Source organism: Myxocyprinus asiaticus, chromosome 33 (assembly GCF_019703515.2).
Source record: "Myxocyprinus asiaticus isolate MX2 ecotype Aquarium Trade chromosome 33, UBuf_Myxa_2, whole genome shotgun sequence".
Lineage (NCBI taxonomy): Eukaryota > Metazoa > Chordata > Actinopteri > Cypriniformes > Catostomidae > Myxocyprinus > Myxocyprinus asiaticus.
The window spans coordinates 9,562,905-9,586,344 of record NC_059376.1 but is presented as its reverse complement, the minus strand read 5'-3'; the positions used below and the strand labels follow the sequence as shown (position 1 = coordinate 9,586,344).

At 36.3% G+C, this 23,440-nt stretch overlaps 1 protein-coding gene across 1 annotated transcript in view; it reads right to left on the bottom strand.

Annotated features, from left to right (window-relative positions):
- LOC127423956 (bone morphogenetic protein 1-like) overlaps positions 1 to 23,440 on the bottom strand; it is a 110,266-nt gene that overhangs the window by 32,800 nt on the left and 54,026 nt on the right. Inside the window, exons 6-7 of the mRNA XM_051668674.1 lie at positions 20,120 to 20,225; positions 4,708 to 4,832 (exon numbers count right to left, since the gene is read on the bottom strand). Of these exons, the coding sequence (XP_051524634.1) occupies positions 4,708 to 4,832; positions 20,120 to 20,225 (231 nt within the window). The remainder of the gene's footprint in view (positions 1 to 4,707; positions 4,833 to 20,119; positions 20,226 to 23,440) is intronic.

The following is a 23,440-nucleotide window of genomic DNA, read 5'->3' as shown; positions in this document are numbered from 1 at the left end:
GTATAAAAACATACAGTATACTATTCATCTTGTCCTGTAATCCTGTGTCTAGCTGTTATATTTCTGTATGTACTGGAAGCTTTTGTTAAGAGGCCGAATTCGTTGGGTGTGTGTGTGTGTGTGTGTGTGTGTGAGCACATCTGGGCAATAACAATGTGATTTCTGATGGTATCAGATGCTAATACAAAGGTACTTTGATATACAACTATTCATGCACCATTCTGTAGTTGCATGGTGCTTCAAAGTACTTCAAAGAATGCCATGTTATTACCATGGTAATTTGATATATGATTCCCATATTCATATACTACTGTATTTACATGGTGCTTCACGGTAATGGTACATGTCCAAAAACATGGTAATGTCATGGTACTTTTTAAAGTGTTTTCGTGTAGGCTAATAAGTGTTTTGATACTCTTTGTTGGAAAATTTCTTAACTTGCAGAAGTCGTTCACAAAATGCACACGTATTGAAATTAATAAAGCCTTTCTTCATCACTGGCAAACGCTAGATGTATTTGCAGGTTTGGTTTCCATTGACTGATTGTAGATCCACTGTATCCAGCGTTATCTTTATTTGCCGTGTTATCAAATTATATAAAATATTCCATGAGCTTGTTGACAAGTGAGAGCACGCGCCAAATGATTCAGCAGCGCGAGCGCAAGCTTTCTGAGTCATTCAGATTGAATCACGAACCGATTCAGACGGCTTTCCTATCACGTGTGACCAATTCATTGTAAAGAACCGACTCAAATGAGAGATTAATTTGTGATCGGACATCTTTAGTTCTGATTCAAACTGGCATTAGAAAACACCGGGTACAAGGCATGATGTAGCGGTGTAGCTTTTGTCAATGCTACACCGCTACCTTGTCAAAAATAGTTTCGCTACTGAAAAGCTACTTGATTTTAAAACTAGTGACCTTGAATGTAATGCAATGTAATGTAATGAGGTATAATATAATATAATATAATATATGACAAGGATACTGTACAGTTATCTGTACAAACTAAAGGGGTTTAATGAGGTGATGTCCAGCAGCTGTGCACTATTCTGCTTATTACTATGCTATTAACCAAATATGAATATGAGACATGAAACTAGCACAGCTATGCAGGAAAAATTGGTTGAATGGGACAACCAATTTTTACAAAAATTAATGACCACAGAATACTGCAATCGACCAATAAGAATGCATAATTCCAAAGAGCTGTGTAATAAAATGTAAATGAAATATATTGGTATCATTCCACAATAAGGTTCCATTCATTAACATTAGTTAATGCATTAGGTATCATGAACTAACAATGAGCAATATAGTTTTACAGCATTTATGCTAGTTAATAAAAACACAATTGTTTATTGTTAATTCATGTTAGTTCATTAGTGCATTAACTAATGTTAACAAATACCACTTTTGATTTTAGAAATGTATTTGTACACTGTATGTTGAAATTAACATTAACAAAGATTAATAAATGCTGTAAAATATGCTGTGTTCATTATAACTAATGCTGTTAACTAATGTTAACAAATGGAACTTTATTGTAAAGTGTAAACAATATATTACTATAAACATTAACTAGTAATTAAATTAATATTAAATAATAATAATAACAAAACAATGAATGGTAAAATTTCCAGCAGTTTTGTAATAGATGCATGAATTTTCAGCTGTGTAAAAATGGAGTGGCAGGAGCAGAGTGTGGAGGCCAAGTGTGGACTGATCATTGTTTAAAACGATTAACAAGCGGTCTGGCAAGCCACAGCATATGACAGACACCACGAGGAATGCTGTGCAAGAAATCTGCCACACTTCCACCTTTCTTCCAACATGTGATTTTCTGCATCTATTCTTTGTGGCCACATCATCCCGTGTCCACTGCATGGATACAGCGTCACATGACTCATACTCCTCCAATATGCTTCAATCTTAACTTTAAAAACTAATGACCATACTGTATGTGAACATGAGCAACAGTCCCAACTTTTATTGTTTATGGGTTCCTTATTTTTCCAAGTGACAAGGAACTTAAATCTCAGATTAATTCACAATTTTGCAGGGTACTTCTTAAATGTAACCACTGTGAATTGATTAGTATTCAACGGCCGTGAAAACAGGCTGTTCCATACCAGAATAGAGTAAGACTTGAATACAAGTTTGCGGTGGACTACTCCTTTCCGGCACTCAAATTTGCTGAGGCTTCTTATTCAAATCTTAAATAACTTGTTATTTATGTATGCTGTATCTATTATTACATTACCTATACCTGGGTTTCCATCCAAAATGTTTTGCATTTGTAAGTGCATTTCTAAAAATTTAACTAAAGGAAATGCAAATCATTGCGCGTTTCCATCAACTTCCTTATGAGCATTATCTTGAGGGAGCCTGCCGGTATTGGAGCAAGTGTACATCGTTTTATTAAATGCTGCCTGGAGATGCCGCAGAATGAGTGCAATATCTCAAAAAAATGAGGGCTAAATTAGCGGCTACTATGCCCATACGCCATAAGTCTCTGCATACCTGGGAGCGCGCCTGCACTAAAAACTGTTCTGGCAGATTATGAGGACCCATTTTAATAACCAGCTGTGGGTTGAACACCTCCGAGTGGCAAGAGCTATGTTCAAAGAAATATGTGCCAAGATTGTACCTTTGGTTGGGCTATTAACATTAAGCTATTGCACACCCATAACACGTGCAAAAATCACCCTAATGCACATTTTGACAACTCTATAAAATTCACCTCTGCCTAGCGCATAAACTTTAAAGTACATTTTGAGAGTTTATGCCCATATCAAGCGTTTCCATTCAGGCTTTCATAAGTGCAAATTTAAAATCCACATAAAACTTTGAATGGAAACTCAGCAATTAACTGCTGTTAACTATTGGCAAGATTTTAGAAAGGCTGCATTACCAAAAAAAGTAACCTAAAAAAACGCCTTAACAGCTAATTTACTATTCGCTAACATTATTTTCACAAGCATAAAAGAAAAGTTGTTTCAGAGGCAGAGCAAGTTATTACAATTTGATAGAAAATTACGAAGACTAACGTTTTCTTTGCAGTATTGTTCACTGATGAATCATGCACATAAAGTCCAGGAACCTGTATTAAAGGCCTCATGACATGACTTTTTTATTATTTCAACATGTTCCTTCAGATTCACTTATAATATTAGTAAAGTATTTTCCACAAAAATCAGTCATATATTTGTAAAAAATTATCATTTTCCACCGTCATTCTGATGCTTTGTCAGAAATGCTTGGTTTTGGTGCTGCTTCTCCTTTAAGACTTGACAGTAAATGCCCACTGTTCTGATTGGCACTTTGCTCTTGACTGATAGGCTCTCTTTTTGCCATCTCACAGCTCACAACTACTGGGCGGGGCTACAGAAGGGATAAGGTAAAGTAGACATTGATGTGTTTTTGTGGAGGCGGTCAGATGCAAATGTCTACCACAGTGTGACATCACAATGAGGAGGAAGTAGAGAACGAGTTGCTTTGGCAGCTTGATTTCAACAAATTCTCTTTTTGCAGTGAGGTTGAAGTTTTGAGTTCTGAAACCTACAGTATGTTTTTATAATACAATGACCTCTCATATGTCAAAAGATCAAGGAAAATGTAATCCCTCAAGTCATGACCCCTTTAAGAAGTATATATGGTCAATTTTGATTTCATGTTGACTTTAAACCTGGTATTTTAAAAACAGTTTTATGATCTGTTTTCACTCTCTGGTGGTTTCTGTTTGAACATTTCCATAGAGATTACATGGAAAATGTCTTGACCCCTTGTGCTCCATTTAGTTGCAGTATCCTAGAAAGCAACTGTTTTCTCCTCTTGATTTATCTGGGAAAGAGGACAGATGACTAACTTCCTGTGCTTGACCAGTGTTTACTCTGCCTTCTGCCGGACTGGGAATCAGAGAGACCGTCGCCAAGATAACGTACTACATCAGTTGCGGATACTCTGCTATTTTCAGACAACGTGAACTACATCTGAGAACCCTTGAAGAGTTTCACCCAAGTGATCTGTCAAGTGAAACATTAGACACATTGGGATCACAGAACTTCAAATTTGTTCTGTACATGGCAACAGCAGGAGGAAGATTTCTCTGTCCACAGTCTGCATCCCTGTGTAACAGTGTGTGATTAGCTTTGTACAATATCCTGCAATAACCAAATGTGGAATTTGGCAAAAGTGAAAATAAAATAAAACTGGAATGCTTTGTGTTCACAAAGCATGTTCTAAGCAAACTGTGTCGGCGGTGCAGAAATCTGGAATAGAGTTCATTTAAAGTGTTCATGTAAAAGCCAAATTGTTACGAACTGCCCAGTAATTAAACAAGTGTCACCCAGAAGTTCAAAGAAACTATATGCATGTGGGAAGCAGCATGAATCTGGCAATACTATTTTGGCTTTTTGTTGCAATTTTGTTTTTCACTCACATCATCTGAACTTTGTGGGCATTCTCTTCGCCAGCAAAGGAATAAAGAGCCACAAAGAGCACACATAAGGTAAACTTTGACCAGTCGACTAGTTTTCTGGACAACTAGTAAAAATTAGTTGTCGGGAAAGCCCTAATGCAGATGCAGTAAGATTTTTATCTCCACAATTTTCCATGTTTTCTAGTCAGACAGTAGCTTTACCTTTAGTAATTGTACTGATGGATGTTGACAATTACAAAAGTTTACATTTCTAGGATTCCCTTACTTGGACACTTGTAAAGTTTTAGTGCCTGTGCGATGTCTCCTTTGCTTAATCTGGTCCTTTGACCGATGGGCGGCCGAACTCCATTCACATCATATCGCGGCAGAATGGTGTCCAAGAAAATCCCTCTGTGAGACAAAAAGAAAAAGAAAACATCCCTTTAATAAGAATGTATGCAAACACAAAAGACATATTTCTGGAAAATCCAAATGATGTCCGACAATCTTTTATATCATACTTCTTGTCTCTTGTCAAATCATTGTCTCCTGTTATCTGAAATTTCTAGCAATACACATCTACACACAGCATCATGAGTGCAAACACAAATGTTATCTCGCAGGTAATGCTTTAAGATATTGCTGTGATATGTTTTGGCAGATGTACAGAATGTCTATGGCAGTTTGAATTCAACAGACTGCAAAATCATTTGTGTGGAACTGACATCATGCCAAATGGGAATCAAGTCAAGCTGTGTTCTCCGTAGAAGCATTTATGGCTCGTCTGCTCTTTTCTGTTGTTTTGGCAAGGGGTTTTCTGTGTGTAATACTGCATAAAATGTTGAGTATACCTAGATCACTTTGCCTTGGTTTCAAAACAAACTCACTATCCTAAAATTTCCAAACAGCAAGAGCCTCGTTTACACCTGGTATTGTATTAACATTCATCTTGGGTGATCCGATCATAAGTGGTCAGCAAAGTCAAAACAGATTGCCATTTACAACTGGTATAAATGTTTGTCTTAAACAAGTCTGTGACTACTCAGTGACCACTTGTGATCAGATTTTGTTGAGGAAAGCTCTATAATTTCATGACTAGTGTGTTACTGCATGTTGAAATGTGCATGTATATGTGTGGGCTTTTCCAAATGATCAATTGCTAGCTCGCAAAGTTAAAAAAAAAAAAAAAAAAAAAAAGAAAAAACAATCTTATGACCACCTCTAAATGTGCTTTGGGTGACTGGATCACAAAATACTGTTTGCACCTGTATTTAGGTGATTGGACCACCCAAGAATAATTAACACCAGGTGTAAGCAGGGCCTAGTTGTATTACAGATAAAAATGGATAATAGATGATAGACTGATTGGAATAATCATGTCTCAGCCTCAGATAACACACTCATGTACCACCAATGAACCATCCACTGATAATCAAATGCATACCACACAGGGGCCTGGGTAGCTCACCAAGTAAAGACGCTGACTACCACACCTGGAGTCACAAGTTCGAATCCAGGGCATGCTGAGTGACTCAGTCAGGCTTCATAAGCAACCAATTGGCCCGGTTGCTAGGGTGGGTAGATTCATGTTGGGTTAACCTCCTCGTGGTCGCCATAATGTAGTTCTCGCTTGCAGTGGGGCGCGAGGTGAGTTGTGCGTGGATGCCACGGAGAATAGCATGAAGCCTCCACACGCACAAGGTCTCCGCGGTAATGCGCTCAACAAGCCACGTGATAAGATGCACGGATTGACGATCTCAGACGCGGAGGTAACTGAGATTCGTCCTCCACCACCTGGATTGAGTCGCTACGCCACCACAAGGACTTAGAGCACATTGGGAATTGGGCATTCCAAATTGGGGAGAAAAGGGGAGAAAAAAAATGCAAACCACACACAAAACATGTTTTATTCAGTTTTTAGGAGGAACATTGGAGGAAGGTGCCCTGATTAATGCCTGATAAGCTGATGTAAACAAAGTTGTTTTTACAAGTTCTCCTTCCTGTCTAAGCAGTGTTTCATTTTACACCGTTTTTTGTTCTAGTCATAGAACAAACGCAAATTCCTTACAAATGTGATCAACATTTTGTCGTGTCGAATTCGTTAATTTTAGTCCGTTTTACTCTAACATGGACTAACATTTTTGACAACGAAAATAACATTTTAGTTGACAATGTGTAAAATGACAAAACACTTGTCAAACTGTAACACACCAAACTTTATTTAAATATTCAAACATTTAGAAAAACGTATAAACATTTATTAATTTAAACACGTTTCAAACATATAAAAGATACAACAAAGTACAACTGTCCTTGTAAAAACATGAGCTCCATATATAGTAGTGTAAAATAAATGTACTGAAGTAATTCTACTTAATTCTGAATTATTAATTTTTCGTGTTTTAGCCGGTTTAGGATATTGCATGCAGCACATTTTTGTGGAAACAACAAATTCACAACACAATCTACTTATTCTGACACATAACTTATTTCAAGTTCATCTGTTTATCCGCTTCACTGTTTGTGCAGTTTTAGGATGTAATATTACATACTGTTTATGTTGTGGATATAGTGATTAACCTCATGTATAAAAAGAATGCATCTGAGTTAGGTAATAACCCATTTGTAAAGCGGTTCATTTTGCTGGTGTTCAGCTCTTTCTGTTCACGCAGCTCAAGCGGGGAAATCCCCAAGAATTATTTGAACTAAATTCTATCTAAATATTTCTTCTTCTAAAACAGGATGTTTAACTATATGCATCTTCTTCTGTTTGTGCACTGCTAATATCTTGCAGTATTATTTTTCTCATCATATTTTCTTTAAAATTAAAGATTAAATTAAAATTGTTTAAAGTCATGATGTGTCTTTTTGTCTCATCTTTGCTATTGTTAACTAAAACAAATAAATAAAGCTGTGGATTTAATACAATTAACTATGCCCCAGACCAAAATTCAGATTATTCCAACCATCTGAGCAATTCAAGCTTTTTATTTTATTTTATTTTTTTTATCACCTTTTCTCCCAATTTGGAATGCCCAATTCCCACTACTTAGTAGGTCCTTGTGGTGGCGCGGTTACTCACCTCAATCCGGGTGGCGGAGGACAAGTCTCAGTTGCCTCCGCTTCTGAGACAGTCAATCGCACATCTTATCACGTGGCTCGTTGTGCATGACACCGCGGAGACTCCACATGTGGAGGCTTATGCTACTCTCCGCAATCCACGCACAACTTACCACGTGCCCCACTGAGAGCAAGAACCACTAATTGCGACCATGAGGAGGTTACCCCATGTGACTCTACCCTCCCTAGCAACCGGGCCAATTTGGTTGCTTAGGAGACCTGGCTGGAGTCACTCAGCACACCCTGGATTCGAAATCGCGACTCCAGGGGTGGTAGTCAGCGTCAATACTGAGCAATTCAAGCTTGAAGCACCACCTGTTTTCAACAGGGGGCAGTAAGCGAAACTCCAGCTGTATTTGCAACGTGCAACTGTACAGACAACAAAATTCACTCAGGCTTGCTTGATAATAGCAACAGCACAAGATGAGAATGCGTTCTTGCGTTCAAACACAAATGGACACAATTAAGTGCATTAAGTGCAATTAAGAATGCAAAGAATCTTGAGACGTGTTTTTCCAAGTTTCAAACTACATTTAACTTGACACATCAGTCAAAAATGCTGTTTATTACGTACCGCAAATAAAGTGGGATGCTCTGAAAGTGTCCGTCTGATGCATGTTTACACTGATTAGAAAAGCCCTTGCAATAAATATATCTTGAACAGATTGTAAAATGGATTGCCGTGGACTGTTGGCCAATGATTGGCTTAAGTTCAATAATATGGAAATAAACAATTTACTGCCTTTTAAAGTCCTCACAATAATGAAAACATTTTAATTATTGTAATTGTTATATTAATAATATATATTATGTTTATAATTATTTAATAATTATATATTGAATTATTGTTATTTGAGGGCCTTTCTCAGCAAATTATATATATATACACACATACACACACTAACACACTCTACCGGTCAAAAGTTTTGAAACACTTGACTGAAATATTTCTCATGATCTTAAAAATCTTTTGATCTGAAAGTGTATGCTTAAATGTTTGAAATTAGTTTTGTAGACAAAAATATAATTGTGCCAACATATTAATTTATTTCATTATAAAACTAAAATTTAATTTAAAAACATTTTTGAAATTGATGACTTGGACCAAATAATAAAGAAAAGCAGCCACTAAGTGCCCACCATAGATGGGAACTCCTTCAATACTGTTTAAAAAGCATCCCAGGGTGATACCTCAAGAAGTTGGTTGAGAAAATGTCAAGAGTACATGTCTGCAAATTCCAGGCAAAGGGTGACTACTTTGAAGATGCTAAAATATAACACAGTTTTGATTTATTTTGGATTTTGTTTAGTCACAACATAATTCCCATATTTCCATTTATGTTATTCCATAGTTTTGATGACTTTACTATTACTCTAAATGTGAAGAAAAAGAAAAAAAAAAAAGAAAAAATTATAATAAAGAATGAGTAAGTGTTTCAAAACTTTTGACTGGTAGTGTATTTGCAGTTAATTGTGATTAATTCGATTAATTAATCGGAATATCATGTAATTTATTCTATACATTTTTTTTTAATTAATTGACAGCCCTACAAACCTTTGTCAACAAACATTTTCATCAGTAATTTCACTGATGAGATTAACACTGTGGTTGTTTTTTGGCCAGAATAAGCTGCAATGTAGACCAGACTTTAGGCCAATAGTCAAAAATCTGGCTACCCAAGGCTAGAAATGTATTAAGGAACAACACTTTAACTGTGAAAACATTCTTTAAATAATAATACATTTAAAAAAAAAAAAAAAAAACTCTTGTATGCATCAATGGCCCACTGGCTCTCCATACTGTTATTCACTCAGCATGCTCTCCAACATATTCTTGAGCTGAGCTAAATCCTCCCTCATAGGCCTGATGGAGTAATGTTTCGTAAGCTGTAATACAGTGACCAGTACACTGGCAACTGAAACATGACCTGAATTCAATGTTCTAGTTGGCACCCACACACGGCACAATAACTTCCTATTTGACATCACTGTACACTTCATTACGCACTCCAGGGCTGTGGCTTCCTTAAGGCAATAGTTCATCCAAAAAGGAAAATTCTCTCATTTAATGTCGTTTCAAACCCATACTCTGTTACTTTTTTTCTGTGGAACACAAAAGTGGAATTTTTTGAGGAATCTTTTTTGCAGCTCATGCCTTACGACGGCAGTTTACAGTGACAGCTGCTGTCAAACTCCAAAAAGAATAAAAAGCATCATTTAAATATCATAAAAACAGATCATATGGATTAAGCACTATATTTCAAGTCTTCTGAAGAACAGACCAAATTTAAGTAATTATTCATCGATGCATCTAAGATTTAAAAAATCAAATGTGTTCCACAGAAAATAACAGCGTACAGGATTGTAAATGATGACAGAATTTTAATTTCAGGGTGACTACTCTTTTAAGTCAATCGTATCACCATGACAATATGTGGTCATAAATAAGCTATAAATAAAGAAAAGTTGAGTAAATATGGAACGAATTTGGTTTCAGCTGCTTGAGCTTTGCAACAAGTCTCATTCTCCAGATCTTCAAATGATAGCTGAAAAAAAAAAAAAAAACATTTGCACAGTGCAACAAAGAATGATTCAGTATCAAAAACCTGTCCCTTTTCTCACACTTCTTTTCTCACTTTGACACTTTTTGCTAGTTTATCGCCTTTGCCTTTCACTCTATGGTGGCCAGCGAGGGTCCGCTCATTTGTTTGTTCCCATGGGAACCTTCCATTCAACAGCAGGCATGTTCAAATAAGGGAAGGATGGCCTTTCCAGAGCTCAACTACAAGCTTTATAGAAAAAAAAATCAGTAAAGATATGCAGACAACATTTCAAGTAAACATTTTCACTAAATTTGCAATTCAAGATAAGCCTGATAAGTTCAAGTTGAAGTCTGGCTTAGGGATTTAATTATGTATCTTTTCAGGTTTCATGTCAAAACAAACATATTTTCAACTACAAAAGACATACTCGGTTTGATAAAACCCTATTCACTACCAGATATGGGCTTATGATTGAATGAGGGACATAATTTGTGGACATTTACCCCAAATCAAAAGAAAAACATCAGAAACTATATTTTACATAAAGAAAACGTTGCCAGGGGTGGGGGCCTGGGTAGCTCAGCGAGTATTGACGCCGACTACCTTCCTAAGCAACCAAATTGGCCCGGTTGCTAGGAAGGGTATAGTCACATGGGGTAACATCCTCGTGGTCACGATTAGTGGTTCTCGCTCTCAATGGGGTGCGTGGTAAGTTGTGTGTCATGCATAACGAGCCACGTGATTAAGATGCACGGATTGACGGTCTCAGAAGCGGAGGCAACTGAGACTTGTCCTCTGCCACCCGCATTGAGGTGAGTAACCGCGCCACCACGAGGACCTACTAAGTAGTGGGAATTGGGCATTCCAAATTGGGAGAAAAGGGGGTAAAAAAAGAAAATGAAGCCTATTTGTAGGACCATTGCAATTTTTAGTATTGTGACATTAATGACAATCAAGTTAATTGTTTTTATTCAAATTCAAACTCTTTTTTTCATTCCTATAATGCAAAAAAGGGATGTATTTAAATGTACAATTATTTCTATATTAAGGTAGTATTTGTTATACTGCCTTTAATTTATGCAGATTTAAATAAGAAATCGTGTTATAAGAATTGTGAAGTATCCGTATTTGTCGTACCGCCTTTCATTTATGCTGAATTAAATAGAAATGAATCATTACTGTAATTCAGAAAAAGTACTGTATTGCAGTAATGAGAAAGGAATGAGTCTCGATTAAGAATAATGGGAATTATTGTATGAAAACACTAATGACTTGGTGCATTACAATAAAGAGAATTTTGTGGGAAAATGTGCTTAATTGAAAATAATGTCACAAATTGTACTAAAATAGGCTTCATTTTCTTCATCATGCAAAACCTTTTTTCATATTGTTTTCTTTTGATTTTGGGTTGATAAGTGACCTGAAAGGGTTTTCGAGAGAGTCACCCTTTCTGTCAATCTGTGTGTATTGAGCTGAACAGTAGTTGTGTGGGTGAGCGCTAGCACTCGGCTCCATCTCATCTCACACTGAAGACATACTGCTAGCTCTTTATTTGCTTTTGACTCAATTTGCCAGTACCAGTTTCAAGAAGAAAAAGCTCCCTTAGTAGGGTGGGTGAAATGGGGGGCAGGAGACAAAGGAGGGGGTCGGAAAACATGCCCTAGACAAGAAGCCAGGAGGGCTCACTCGCTTCTTACCGAGCAAAGTTTCGAGAAAAAAACTGAAGGAAGGCCATGAAATCCGCCCAATACAAGTGCAATCAAAGAGCCTGCCTTCCCACGGAGATTTACAGTACGAGCACTCTTCAAACACAGCAGGGACAATGGGGACAAAAAACAACAGGACAGTCGACAAATACAGCAACCAATAAGAAGCTGCCGTAAGGTTCTGTCCATCTTGCATAGTAAAGCCTTGTTCTCATAAAGCATTATAGAACCGAGTGACATACCCTTTAATTTAAGGTGTAAAAGAAAAAGAACGGAAGAAGAGAGGAGAACTCAGGATAAACTCCACAGACTTGAAGCATACTACATTATGTAGTAATCATTTATTAATTATGGGCGGCTATGAAATGATCTGGGAGGAAGCCCTGGATGAGTTCTCACTGTATTCTATACCTACTCTGTGCTATAGTTAACTCTGGGCTTGAGTTTTCTAGAACACTGCCAGAAGATACTGTAGCTTTAGAGTAATCTGAGAAAGAAACCAGTACATGCAGTGGCCATGCAATAAAACCAGAACCACCCTCACTTTGCCTCCTACAACTAGGGCTGGACAATATAAGTAAAAAAAAAAAAAAATGTATATCTAAAATAAATAAATAAATATATATATATATATATATATATATATATATATATATATATATATATATATATAAATAAATATAAATATATATATATATATATATATATATATATATGCATTATTATTTATACTGTATATAGTACAGATACAATTTATCTATATACTGTGTGTGGGGGGGGAATAGCGATCAATGCCCCCAGGAAATCAGCTGTTACAGAAATACTCAAACCAGCCCGTCTGGCACCAAAAATCATGCCATGGTCAAAATCACTGAGATGACATTTTTCCCCATTCTGATGGTTGATGTGAACATTAACTGAAGCTCCTGACCCGTATATGCATGATTTTATGCACTGCACTGCATAATGCATGATTAGATAATCACATGAATAAGTAGGTGTACAGTGTTCCTAATAAAGTGGTTGGTGAGTGTATATACTGTATAGCCAAAACCCTCACGGCACCATCATATTTTGACCTCAGCCTATAAATCGTACTCTAATTGAAAGAATCCCTAGAGATTTCTCTTGTTCGTAAATAAAACTGTAGACACTATCAGGGGTCTGATAAGTCATGAAATTATGATTAAACCTTTTAGTCGTAATGGGTGCTTACAAACTATCTAGTAATAGTCTCTCAGAGAACTCTCTCTCTCTCTCTCTCTCTCTCTCTCTCTCTCTCTATCAATCTATTTGTCTAACTGGATGAAAGCATTACGTGGCTTGATGACAGGCTCCCCTTAACTGAAGTATTATCCAGATATTCATTCTCTTCCTAGAATCCTGCAGCCATGAACAAATAGCAATTCGTTTAAAAAAAATTTTTTTTGAGAAACAGATGGCAAAAGAGAACTGAAGAGAAAGAAAGAGAGAGAGAGGGAAAACGAGAACAAAAGGAGAGGAAACAGATGGTTCTCATATAAAGGCTGATCGCAGTCTCTGCGTTTGCGTGTGCCTGGACTCATGTTACCTTCACTGGGGGAATGTTGGCTGTAAGCTGTCAAAACTATTCAGGAAAACTTACTGATAAACACATGAAATGGGAATAACATTCTTCAAAGTCTCTTGAGAATGTTCTACGGTCGCTTTCATTCAGCTAAGGACTGATACCAAACTCGGTTTCTGGTGTCGTGTTATCTCAAGACTAGAACCAATATTTTGCTTCTTTCCTATATTACATTCTCTAATGTTCCATCAAGGGAAGATACAGTTTGTAGTACATGAACCCATTGCATTAACCTGAATGTCTGCATATATTGGTCATACAGTTTGATCTGATCAAGTATATTTTACAGTACAATCCTGTATCGATATTCTAATGCCACGAAATTATATTTTAACTAACATTTTTCACATTAATAATTTGGAGAATTAGCACCATAAATGTGTGAGAAGCCAAAATGTACTGCAACATTATGTCAACGAACATTCAATTATTTAAATTCCACCAAATGTGAACTCGGAACAAGCTAAGAATACAAGTACTTAATTTTATTAATTTGAAAGGTTGTGCTACTTTTATGGTTCTACGATGAAGTCAAGCAGGAAATTTAGCAGTTGTGCAAAGCACTGAAGTCCAATCAGACTGATCTCACAGTGAAATCGGAAACAGTGGGATGACTTTTCTTTAGCTAAAATCGGTCTGAGCTTACCGAAATTTGAATCACTGCACCCAGTGGCCAAAGCGGTAAGTGTTGTTGGGTGTACGGGCATTTGTGAGCTCCATTTTCCGGGTGAAATGTCCATGGAGGGGCGTCAAAAGCGAGTTGTGAAGCGAGTTGTTTTCAGCTGTACAGGCTGTAATACAGTGAAGAGGAATGCATATTTTATACACTGTACTTCCCAACCCAAACCCTAAACCTAAACCTAACCAGCAATGATGTAACAATGTAATCTTAGAGGGGAAAATACAACCTCCGAATCGCGCTAGTCACTGATTATGCGAAAAAGATTACTTCCTGGTTTCGACGTGGGATCCCATCCACACAAAGGAAGATAAACACTATGGAGCCGATGAACGGAGATGGCGCTTGTCAGTGAGTTGGCATAATTTGGAAGATTTTAGGGTACAGGAACTCTTGGAAACAACATACAGACGTCCCATGTGATCATGTTGATCCAAAGAAGATTGCAATATATCGCTGTCTTGAATACACTAAATATAAAGACTCGCAATATTATTGTATGGAGACCTAGATCCCTGCTGATTCCCACCACTAATATTCATGAGTTACCAAAACGGAAGTCCGACTTCAAGTGGAATTTTCTTGCACTTCTTCAAGTAGGGAGTCTGAAATTCTGACCTTCTGAGTTGAATGGAATGCAGCATAGAAATTAGCATCAGCATAACCAATGGAGACTTAAACAACAGCTGGTGTAGGTTTCGTAATCGAATGAACAAGTATGGAAAAATATCAAACAATTGATTTAAAGTTGTTGATTAAAAGTATAGAAACAATATCCAGCATTTAAATTTTATTGCAAAATATTCAGATATGTACAAATATACAAGTAGTTTAAGAGTGTAGAAGACCGACTTCATGCGAATGCGGTCGCTGCACAGCTAGTTTAGCACACTTTGTTTGGTGTGATTCACTGATTGGTGGATCTTTTGCCTATGTGGATTATGTGTAGTGTAGTTCTTCACCAAAATGGCACTATTAAACATGAAAAAAAAAAAAACAAACACATTTAAATAACATGGATTGATAGCTTCGGCAGAGGAATATACCATCGATTAACAGCCTCTGAGCTCACAGTAGGTCTTGTCTTTAAAAGTTTATAAGTTATCATTAAAGTTCAATTCGACTACGGGAAAAATGAATGGGATTTTTACTTCCGGAACCGGACTGTTGCGTTGTATTCCAACAAAACAACAGGTAACGTGCAGAGGAACAAAACTGATCTCCATTAGTGTCTAGAATAAAGCTATCCAGCTTTCCTTGCTCAAAGCCTGAGTCACTGTGATAGAGTAGTTTGGAAATGATAGGATGACTCTGTGTGGTTTCACAGACGTCACTGACAGAAATGAATTGTTTTAGTTTGTGTATGAAAGTGTGTGTGAGTCTGTGGATGAGAAAAGAGGTCAGTCAGTCCGTTGGGGCAGAGAGACACATGCACATAGATAAAACATTTAGCGTTAGTGCCATTTTTACGAAAAAGCAGTGCTTCAGAAACATGAATGACATCATAGGTTTCATTTAAATGCCTTTTACTTAGTCACTACAGCACGACTACATCATTTTCAAATTTACTTTTTTCATATACTGTATATGAATAGTACTGCTTATATGTCATTTAATTTGGATTGATTGTGAATTGAATTTTAATTACATTGCAAATAACCACTAGATTCAAACAAGTCCACACAAAAACCCAACTCGAAATCCTAAAGTTTTTGAGTGTTTTATCTTTAAAAATGTGGGCTTGCCATCTTGAAATGACAATGTGTGCATTTACATGCATGTTCTTACACCTTCACTTAAATGGTGTTCTTCAATTAGGGAAAACTCATGAACGGTTAAAGCAAATTAAGAACGGCACACCTATTGTACATTTTTGCCCATTAACCCCATTTCTCTTTGCATGTAAACACTTTTAACAGCATTGTGACAGCGTATTCAATGTGTACGTGTTTTTTTCTTGTCTGTATACATTTGGATATCAACATTGGAGAAAACCCAGATGATCTCAAACGCGGTCTCATGTAAACACATATTTATTCCATTGTCTGGTTTTATAAGGAGCTGATATCTGTTCTCACCCTTTTGATGTACAAGTTAACACATTCATATACACACTAGAGGACTTTTAAGGACAGGACAACATGTTCTCACACATTAAATTTCTGCCCTCCTTATGTGAACAAGCTGTGTTTAACTGACATAAAATGGAGAAATAGCAGCTTATAAATCACTGTCATATGACATCTGGAGAGCATGGAGATACCAAGTGCACTTTAAAAACTCTCATTACATTAATTACATATCATTGTAATTCACATATCATTACATATGCCTAACATCATCATATGTGCATAAACATAACACAGAAATAAATAGCCGAACAACTCTGTCTTCACAAGGACCGCTTTGCAAGATCGAAACGGCAGCCACCTCACACACACAAGGACACGTGATAAAACAGACAGAAAGACCAATCTCAAAGATAAATGACAGCACACATGCCAAGAAGGAAAGGATGCTTCTTTATTTATTCCTTTTTACAAGAGGCTGTGGTATGGTAAAAGTCTGTTATAAAAAATAAAGTCTAATCCCTAAATCCACGGCCAGGTTTATTGGCTCCATCACATGGTCGTGCCACATAGGGCTGGGCAATATAATGATTGAAAAGTGTCAAGCATATTTTGATCTACGGTTCATACCACTGTGGATTTATCTAAGTCTAAAGGAATATTCCGAGTTCAATACAAGTTAAGCACAATCGACAGAATTTGTGGCATAATGTTGATTTCCACAAAAACAAAAATTTGACAAATTTAACTCCATCCTTTTCTTAAAAAAAAAAGTAAAAATCGAGTTACAGTGAGGCACTTACAATGGAAGTGAATGGGGCCAATTTTTGGAGGGTTCCAAGGCAGAAATGTGAAGCTTATAATTTTATAAAAGCACTTACATTAATTCTTCTGTTAAATTATATTAATACTTGTGTATTATTTGAGCTTTAAAATTGTTTAAATCATTTTTACAGTCATTTTAGGGTTAACGGCATTGTGTAGTTATGTTGTCATGGCAACAAAGTTGTAAAACCTTACATGGAAAAAGTTAGTAAGCGATTTTCTCACACTAAAATAAACATACTGTTTACATATTGTTGCTAAAATTTTGACACAGTTAGTATTTTAACCTTTATGAATTAGCCCCATTCACTTCCATTCTGGAACCCAGATTTTTGCTTTTTTATAGAAAAGAAGGGACGAGTCTAAATACATTTTTGCCATAATGAACATTATGCCACAAATGCTGTCCATTGATTTTAACTTGTATTGACCCCAGAATATTCCTTTAAGTGAGGAGGACTGCTTTACTTATACATTTGAGAGTGACAAAGACCTGGTTACTAAGGGGTGTTGTTAAGTAGAATGCAAAGCTGTGTTTAGGTTAGGGCTGGGTAACAAATATCGATTTTCCTATGAATCGCAATCTTCATTTGAACAATCTCAATATGAATCCTTGAATCCCAAAATCTATAATGCAAGTAAATCACTCGCATTTATGACCAAATGCCCCGCGCTATCTTTGAAAACAAGGCTGTGAGGGATAGACTTACAATCTCTTCAATGGTACGCACGGTATAAAGCTGTATAAAGCTCCTAGATCACATCTGATTTTCCACAAATGTTTTTTATCTACTGAATGTTCTTGGAAATATATTTTTTCAATGTTTTGTCTCCAAAAACAATTTAAACTGCAATACAGCCAATTGAAGAGACTGTATGTCTATCTCTCAAAGCCTCGTTGTCATTCCCGTCAAAAATCAAAGATGGCGCTTCTGTGAATAAGGTCTATTCCATTACAGTTAACATTTACATTTTTGGTATTCAGAATTCAGTTACATTCAAAAAATATTTTGATTACTAAAGAGATGACTTGTCTCTTTAGTTGAAAACTTTTATCCAATCCAAAGAGCAAACCGAAGAGCGTTTGAACAGCGGTGAAACATTTTCTTATAATTTGTCCCATTCATCCGTGCAGACAGAGGGCGCTTTCACACTGTAATGAGTGAAAAGGTGGATATTACATCATTGAGGGACTTTCTTTTGGGAGCTTTAATAGACAGAATCCACATACAATCAGAAAAAGATGTCGTTGTGTACACACTGTGGGGTTTTTAAGCAAGTTTGGAACAGCAGAAATAGTAAACATTGTGTAAATTGTCAAGTGAACATTTCGCTTTATGCTAAGCTAAACTGCTATTTCTAGCCCTCTTACATGCACCTGTTACCAGGCACAATATTTTTTTTCTATCAAGAAAATCCATATTAGGTTTTTTTTTTTCTCTAGTAAGACATCTACAGTATTTAAGGTTGCTGAGCAATGTCGCAATTTACTACATCGTAATTCGGAAAACGCATCGGAATGCATCTGATGTGCTGATATAGGCATGCGTATATTAGCTATTTTACAACAGCATAAAATGAGGCCCATCCAATCAGAAATTATAGTTGGAAATATGCATAATATTAGTTTTTCTTTTTCAGCCTTTTGCTTTTAACTTAGGTATTATATTATGTGAGGCTATTTTTGAACTGATGCAAGTCTTATCATTCATTTGTTATTAATAATCTTTCTTTTGGTTCGTGACCATCAAAGTTCAAAATAAATGTATTAAATAAGCAAATGTAGTACCTTTAATTTGTAAAGTATTTAATTGTCAGTATCATCCAATATTATAAAAAATGCATTTTTCCGATTCTAAAAAGCCTACAGTTAGGATAATTAACTAAATTACTTGCTGGAAGAATTGTTTATTCTGATTACTATTAATAGTAAATTATTTTATCGGGTTTATTGAGCATTTGTAACTTTTAACCTATTGCCGTTTATGGTCTTTTATTAACCGCTATGTTGTGTTCTGGTCATTTTGACCCAGACAACTTTTCTTTTCTTTTCTTTTTTTTTTTTTTTTTTTTTTACTTAATCCAATTGGAATAAAATTCCTTGACTTTATTCACATATGGTATCTGAAAAGACAAAAAATTGGACCATTTTCTTTACATATTATGGTTTTATTTCACTTTGTTACACTTGTTGTGTTCCCGGTCAAAAATGACCGGCCATTGGAAATGAATGGAGTAGACTACAAAATACAGAAATATTAAGTGTTCAATCCTTTAGATAAGCACATATTTGGATGTGTGCTTTCACACACAAAGTCCTTCACAAAAATTTTGGTAATACTGCCTAGCCCTAGTGCCACACTCTCATGCAGAGAATGACATGGGGAGGTGCTGACACTGAGCGAACGGATCAACCAAAAGATTTGAAACTAGATGGAATCTGTGCTGAAACTTTCCATCTCTCTCTCTCTCTCTCTCTCTCTCTCACACACACACACACACACACACACACACACACACACACAGGGATACTGGCTCGCTCAGATTGCTCTATGAAGAACTGATTGTCAAGTGAGAAGCACAATAGCTGTGATGTGAAAGCTCAGCAGAATTAATGTAATAGGAGAGAGATGCTCAGATAGCCACGACCGTCCCAAAACAGCTGATGCCACATTAAGAGGTCACCCTGAGACTACTGATAAAAAGATGTGCGTCGAAGAGATTCCACTGTCACAGAACAAAACTGATAGATATAAGTTGTTGCGCAACAACGATGCAATATGAATCTGGTTGAACTACAACTATTAGGCAAAACAGAAAAAAACAACAATGTAACAACAAAAATATTTTCTCCCCTCGATGTCTATGTGGTTATAGCCCAGCACATGTCATATGGACCACTTTTATGGTGCTTTTTGTCCTGTTTGAAGATTCACAGCCTCCCGTTGTCACTATAAGTTTGAATTGTTTACAGAACAAAAAGGTCTGGAACACTATGAGGTGAGTAAATGATGACAGAATGTTCATTTTTGGGTGAACTATCCCTTTAACAGCTGTGATTTTCTGCATAGCAATAGCAAATATCATCATGCCTGCAGATAAAATCATAGTGAAATGTGGAATGAAATACTCTTGAGAGCAGGCTTTTACCTGGAAAAAGTGTTTCTTGCATAGTGCATGATACTGTCGAAGTCATAGACCTCTCCGAGCGAGTCCACCTCACCAGGCTCCATCTTCAGGAAGTTGTACTCCTGTCCTATGAGATCAAACCAAGAATGAGATCTTACAGAGAAAGGAAGTATATTGTAAAAGTCAATTTGTAACAAAAAGGCTGCTTATACAATTTATTTGGATTCATGGATTTTTTTTTCAGATAGTATCCGGATAATTTATTATTCTGTTACAGGGCACGTTCAATAAATTCAGAGCATTGTGTACCCAGAATGCACTATGGGAGTGTTCCCAAGTATTCTTGGGTGGTTAGCATGGCAACACACCACAAATGCTGAAGCATATTTCCTGTTTGCTGGCATTTTTTGGAAGCCACTCAAAGATTTATATATATATATATATATATATATATATATATATATATATATATATTATACACATACACACACACACACTACCATTCAAATGTTTTGAAACACTTGACTGAAATGTTTCTCATGATCTTAAAAATCTTTTGATCTGAATGCGTATGCTTAAATGTTTGAAATTAGTTTTGTAGACAAAAATATAATTGTGCCAACATATTAATTTATTTAATTTTCAAAACTAAAATTTTATTTAAAAAAAAAAGTTTTTGAAATGGATGACTTGGACCGAATAATTAAGAAAAGCAGCCAATAAGTGCCCAGCATATAGATGGGAACTCCTTCAATACTGTTTAAAAAGCATCCCAGGGTGATACCTCAAGAAGTTGGTTGAGAAAATGTCAAGAGTACATGTCTGCAAAACCAAGGCAAAGTGTGTCCACTTTGAAGATGCTAAAATATAACACAGTTTTGATTTATTTAGGATTTTGTTTAGTCACAGCATAATTCCCATATTTCCATTTCTATTATTCCATAGTTGTGATGACTTTACTATTATTCTAAAATGTGAAATAAAAAATTATAAAAAAAAATACAAATAAAGAATGAGTAAGTGACCCTAAACATTTGAACGGTAGTGTGTATATTATATATATTATATATATATTCATATATATATAAATTCATTAGGCCATAATCTAATCTAATCCGTGCGTATGGAAAATTTCTGGGATCTTTTATTTCAGCTTATGAAACATGGGACCAACACTTTACATGTTGCATTTATATTTTTGTTCAGTGTACACACACACACACACACACACACACACACACACAAACAGATCAGACACAACATTAAAACCAACTGTCTTATATTGTGTAGGTCCCCCTCTGTAGACTTTGTCAGTTAGAACCATTCTGGCCATTCTCTGTTGACCTCTTTCATCAACCAGGCATTTCCGTCCACAGAACTGCCGCTCACTGGATGTTTTTGGTTTTTGGCACCATTCGGAGTAAATTCTAGAGACTGTTGTGTGTGAAAATCCCAGGAGATCAGCAGTTACAGAAATACTCAAACCAGGCCATCTGGCACCAACAATCATCCATGCGATTATCTAATCAGCCAATCGTATGGCAGCAGTACAGTGCATAAAATCATACAGATATGGGTCAGGAGCTTCAGTTTGTTCACATCAATACATCAGAATGGGGAAAAAAAATGTATCTCAGTTATTTGGACAGTGACATGATTGTTGGTGCCAGATGGGCTGGTTTGAGTATTTCTGTAACTGCTGATTTCCTGGGATTTTCACGCACAACAGTCTCTAAAATTTACTCCGAATGGTGTCAAAAACAAAAAACATCTAGTGAGCAGGAGTTCTGTGGATGGAAATACCTTGTTGATGAGAGCGGTCAACGGAAAATGGCCAGACTGGTTCGAACTGACAAAGTCTACGGTAACTCAGATAACCGCTCTGTACAACTGTGGTGAGAACAATAGCATCTCAGAATGCTATTCTGAGATGCGGGTTGGCACTGTTTTGGCGGCATGAAGGGGACCTACACAATAATAGGCAGGTTTTGCTCTTATGGAAAGAAATTGGTACTTTTATTCACCAAAGTGGCATTCAACTGATCACAATCTGTAGTCAGGACATTAATAACATGAAAAATTACTATTACAATTTGAAAAAAATGTTCAGAACTTCTTAAACTACTTCAAAGAGTTCTCATCAAAAAATCCTCAACATGCAGCAATGACAGCTTTGCAGATCCTTGGCATTCTAGCTGTCAGTTTGTCCAGATACTCCGGTGAGATTTCACCCCGCGCTTCCTGTAGCACTTGCCATAGATGTGGCACTTCTCACACACCTTACAGTCTAGCTGATCCCACAAAAGCTCAATGAGGTTAAGATCCATAACACTCTTTTCCAATTATCTGTTGTCCAATGTCTGTGTTTCTTTGCCCACTCTAACATTTTCTTTTTGTTTTTATGTTTCAAAAGTGGCTTTTTCTTTGCAATTCTTCCCATAAGGCCTGCACCCCTGAGTCGTCTCTTTACTTTTGTACATGAAACTGGTGTTGAGCGGGTAGAATTAAATGAAGCTGTCAGCTGAGGACATGTGAGGTGTCTATTTCTCAAACTAGAGGCTCTGATGTACTTATCCTCTTGTTTAGTTGTACGTCTGGCCTTCCACATCTCTTTCTGTCCTTGTTAGAGCCAGTTGTACTTTGACTTTGAAGACTGTAGTGTAACCTTTGTATGAAATCTTCAGTTTTTCAGCATTGTATAGACTTCATTCCTCGAAACAACGATTGACTGATGAGTTTCTAGAGAAAGCTGTTTCTTTTTTGCCATTTTTGACCTACTATTGACCTTAAGACATGTCAGTCTATTACATACTGTGGCAACTCAAAAACAAACACAATGACAATAGCTTTCAGCTGTGTTTGATATAATGGCAAGTGATTTTCTAGTACCAAATTAGCAATTTAGCATGATTACTCAAGGATAAGGTGTTGGAGTGATGGCTGCTGGAAATGAGGCCTGTCTAAATTTGGTCAAAAATGACGTTTTTTTTCCAAATAGTGATGGTGATGTTTTTTATATCAGTAATTTCCTGACTATACTTTGTGATCAGTTGAATGCCACTTTGGTGAATCAATGTAACAATTTCCTTCCGAAACAGCAAAATCTGTGCATTATTCCAAACTTTTGGCCGCCAGTGTGTATATATACACAGTACATTTTATATATATATATATATATATATATATATATATATATATATATATATATATATATATATATATATATATTAGTTGAAGTCTGAAGTCTACATACACTTAGGTTGAATTTAAAACTCATTTTTTAACCACTCGACAGATTTTATATTAGCAAACTACATTTTTGGCAAGTCATTTAGGACATCT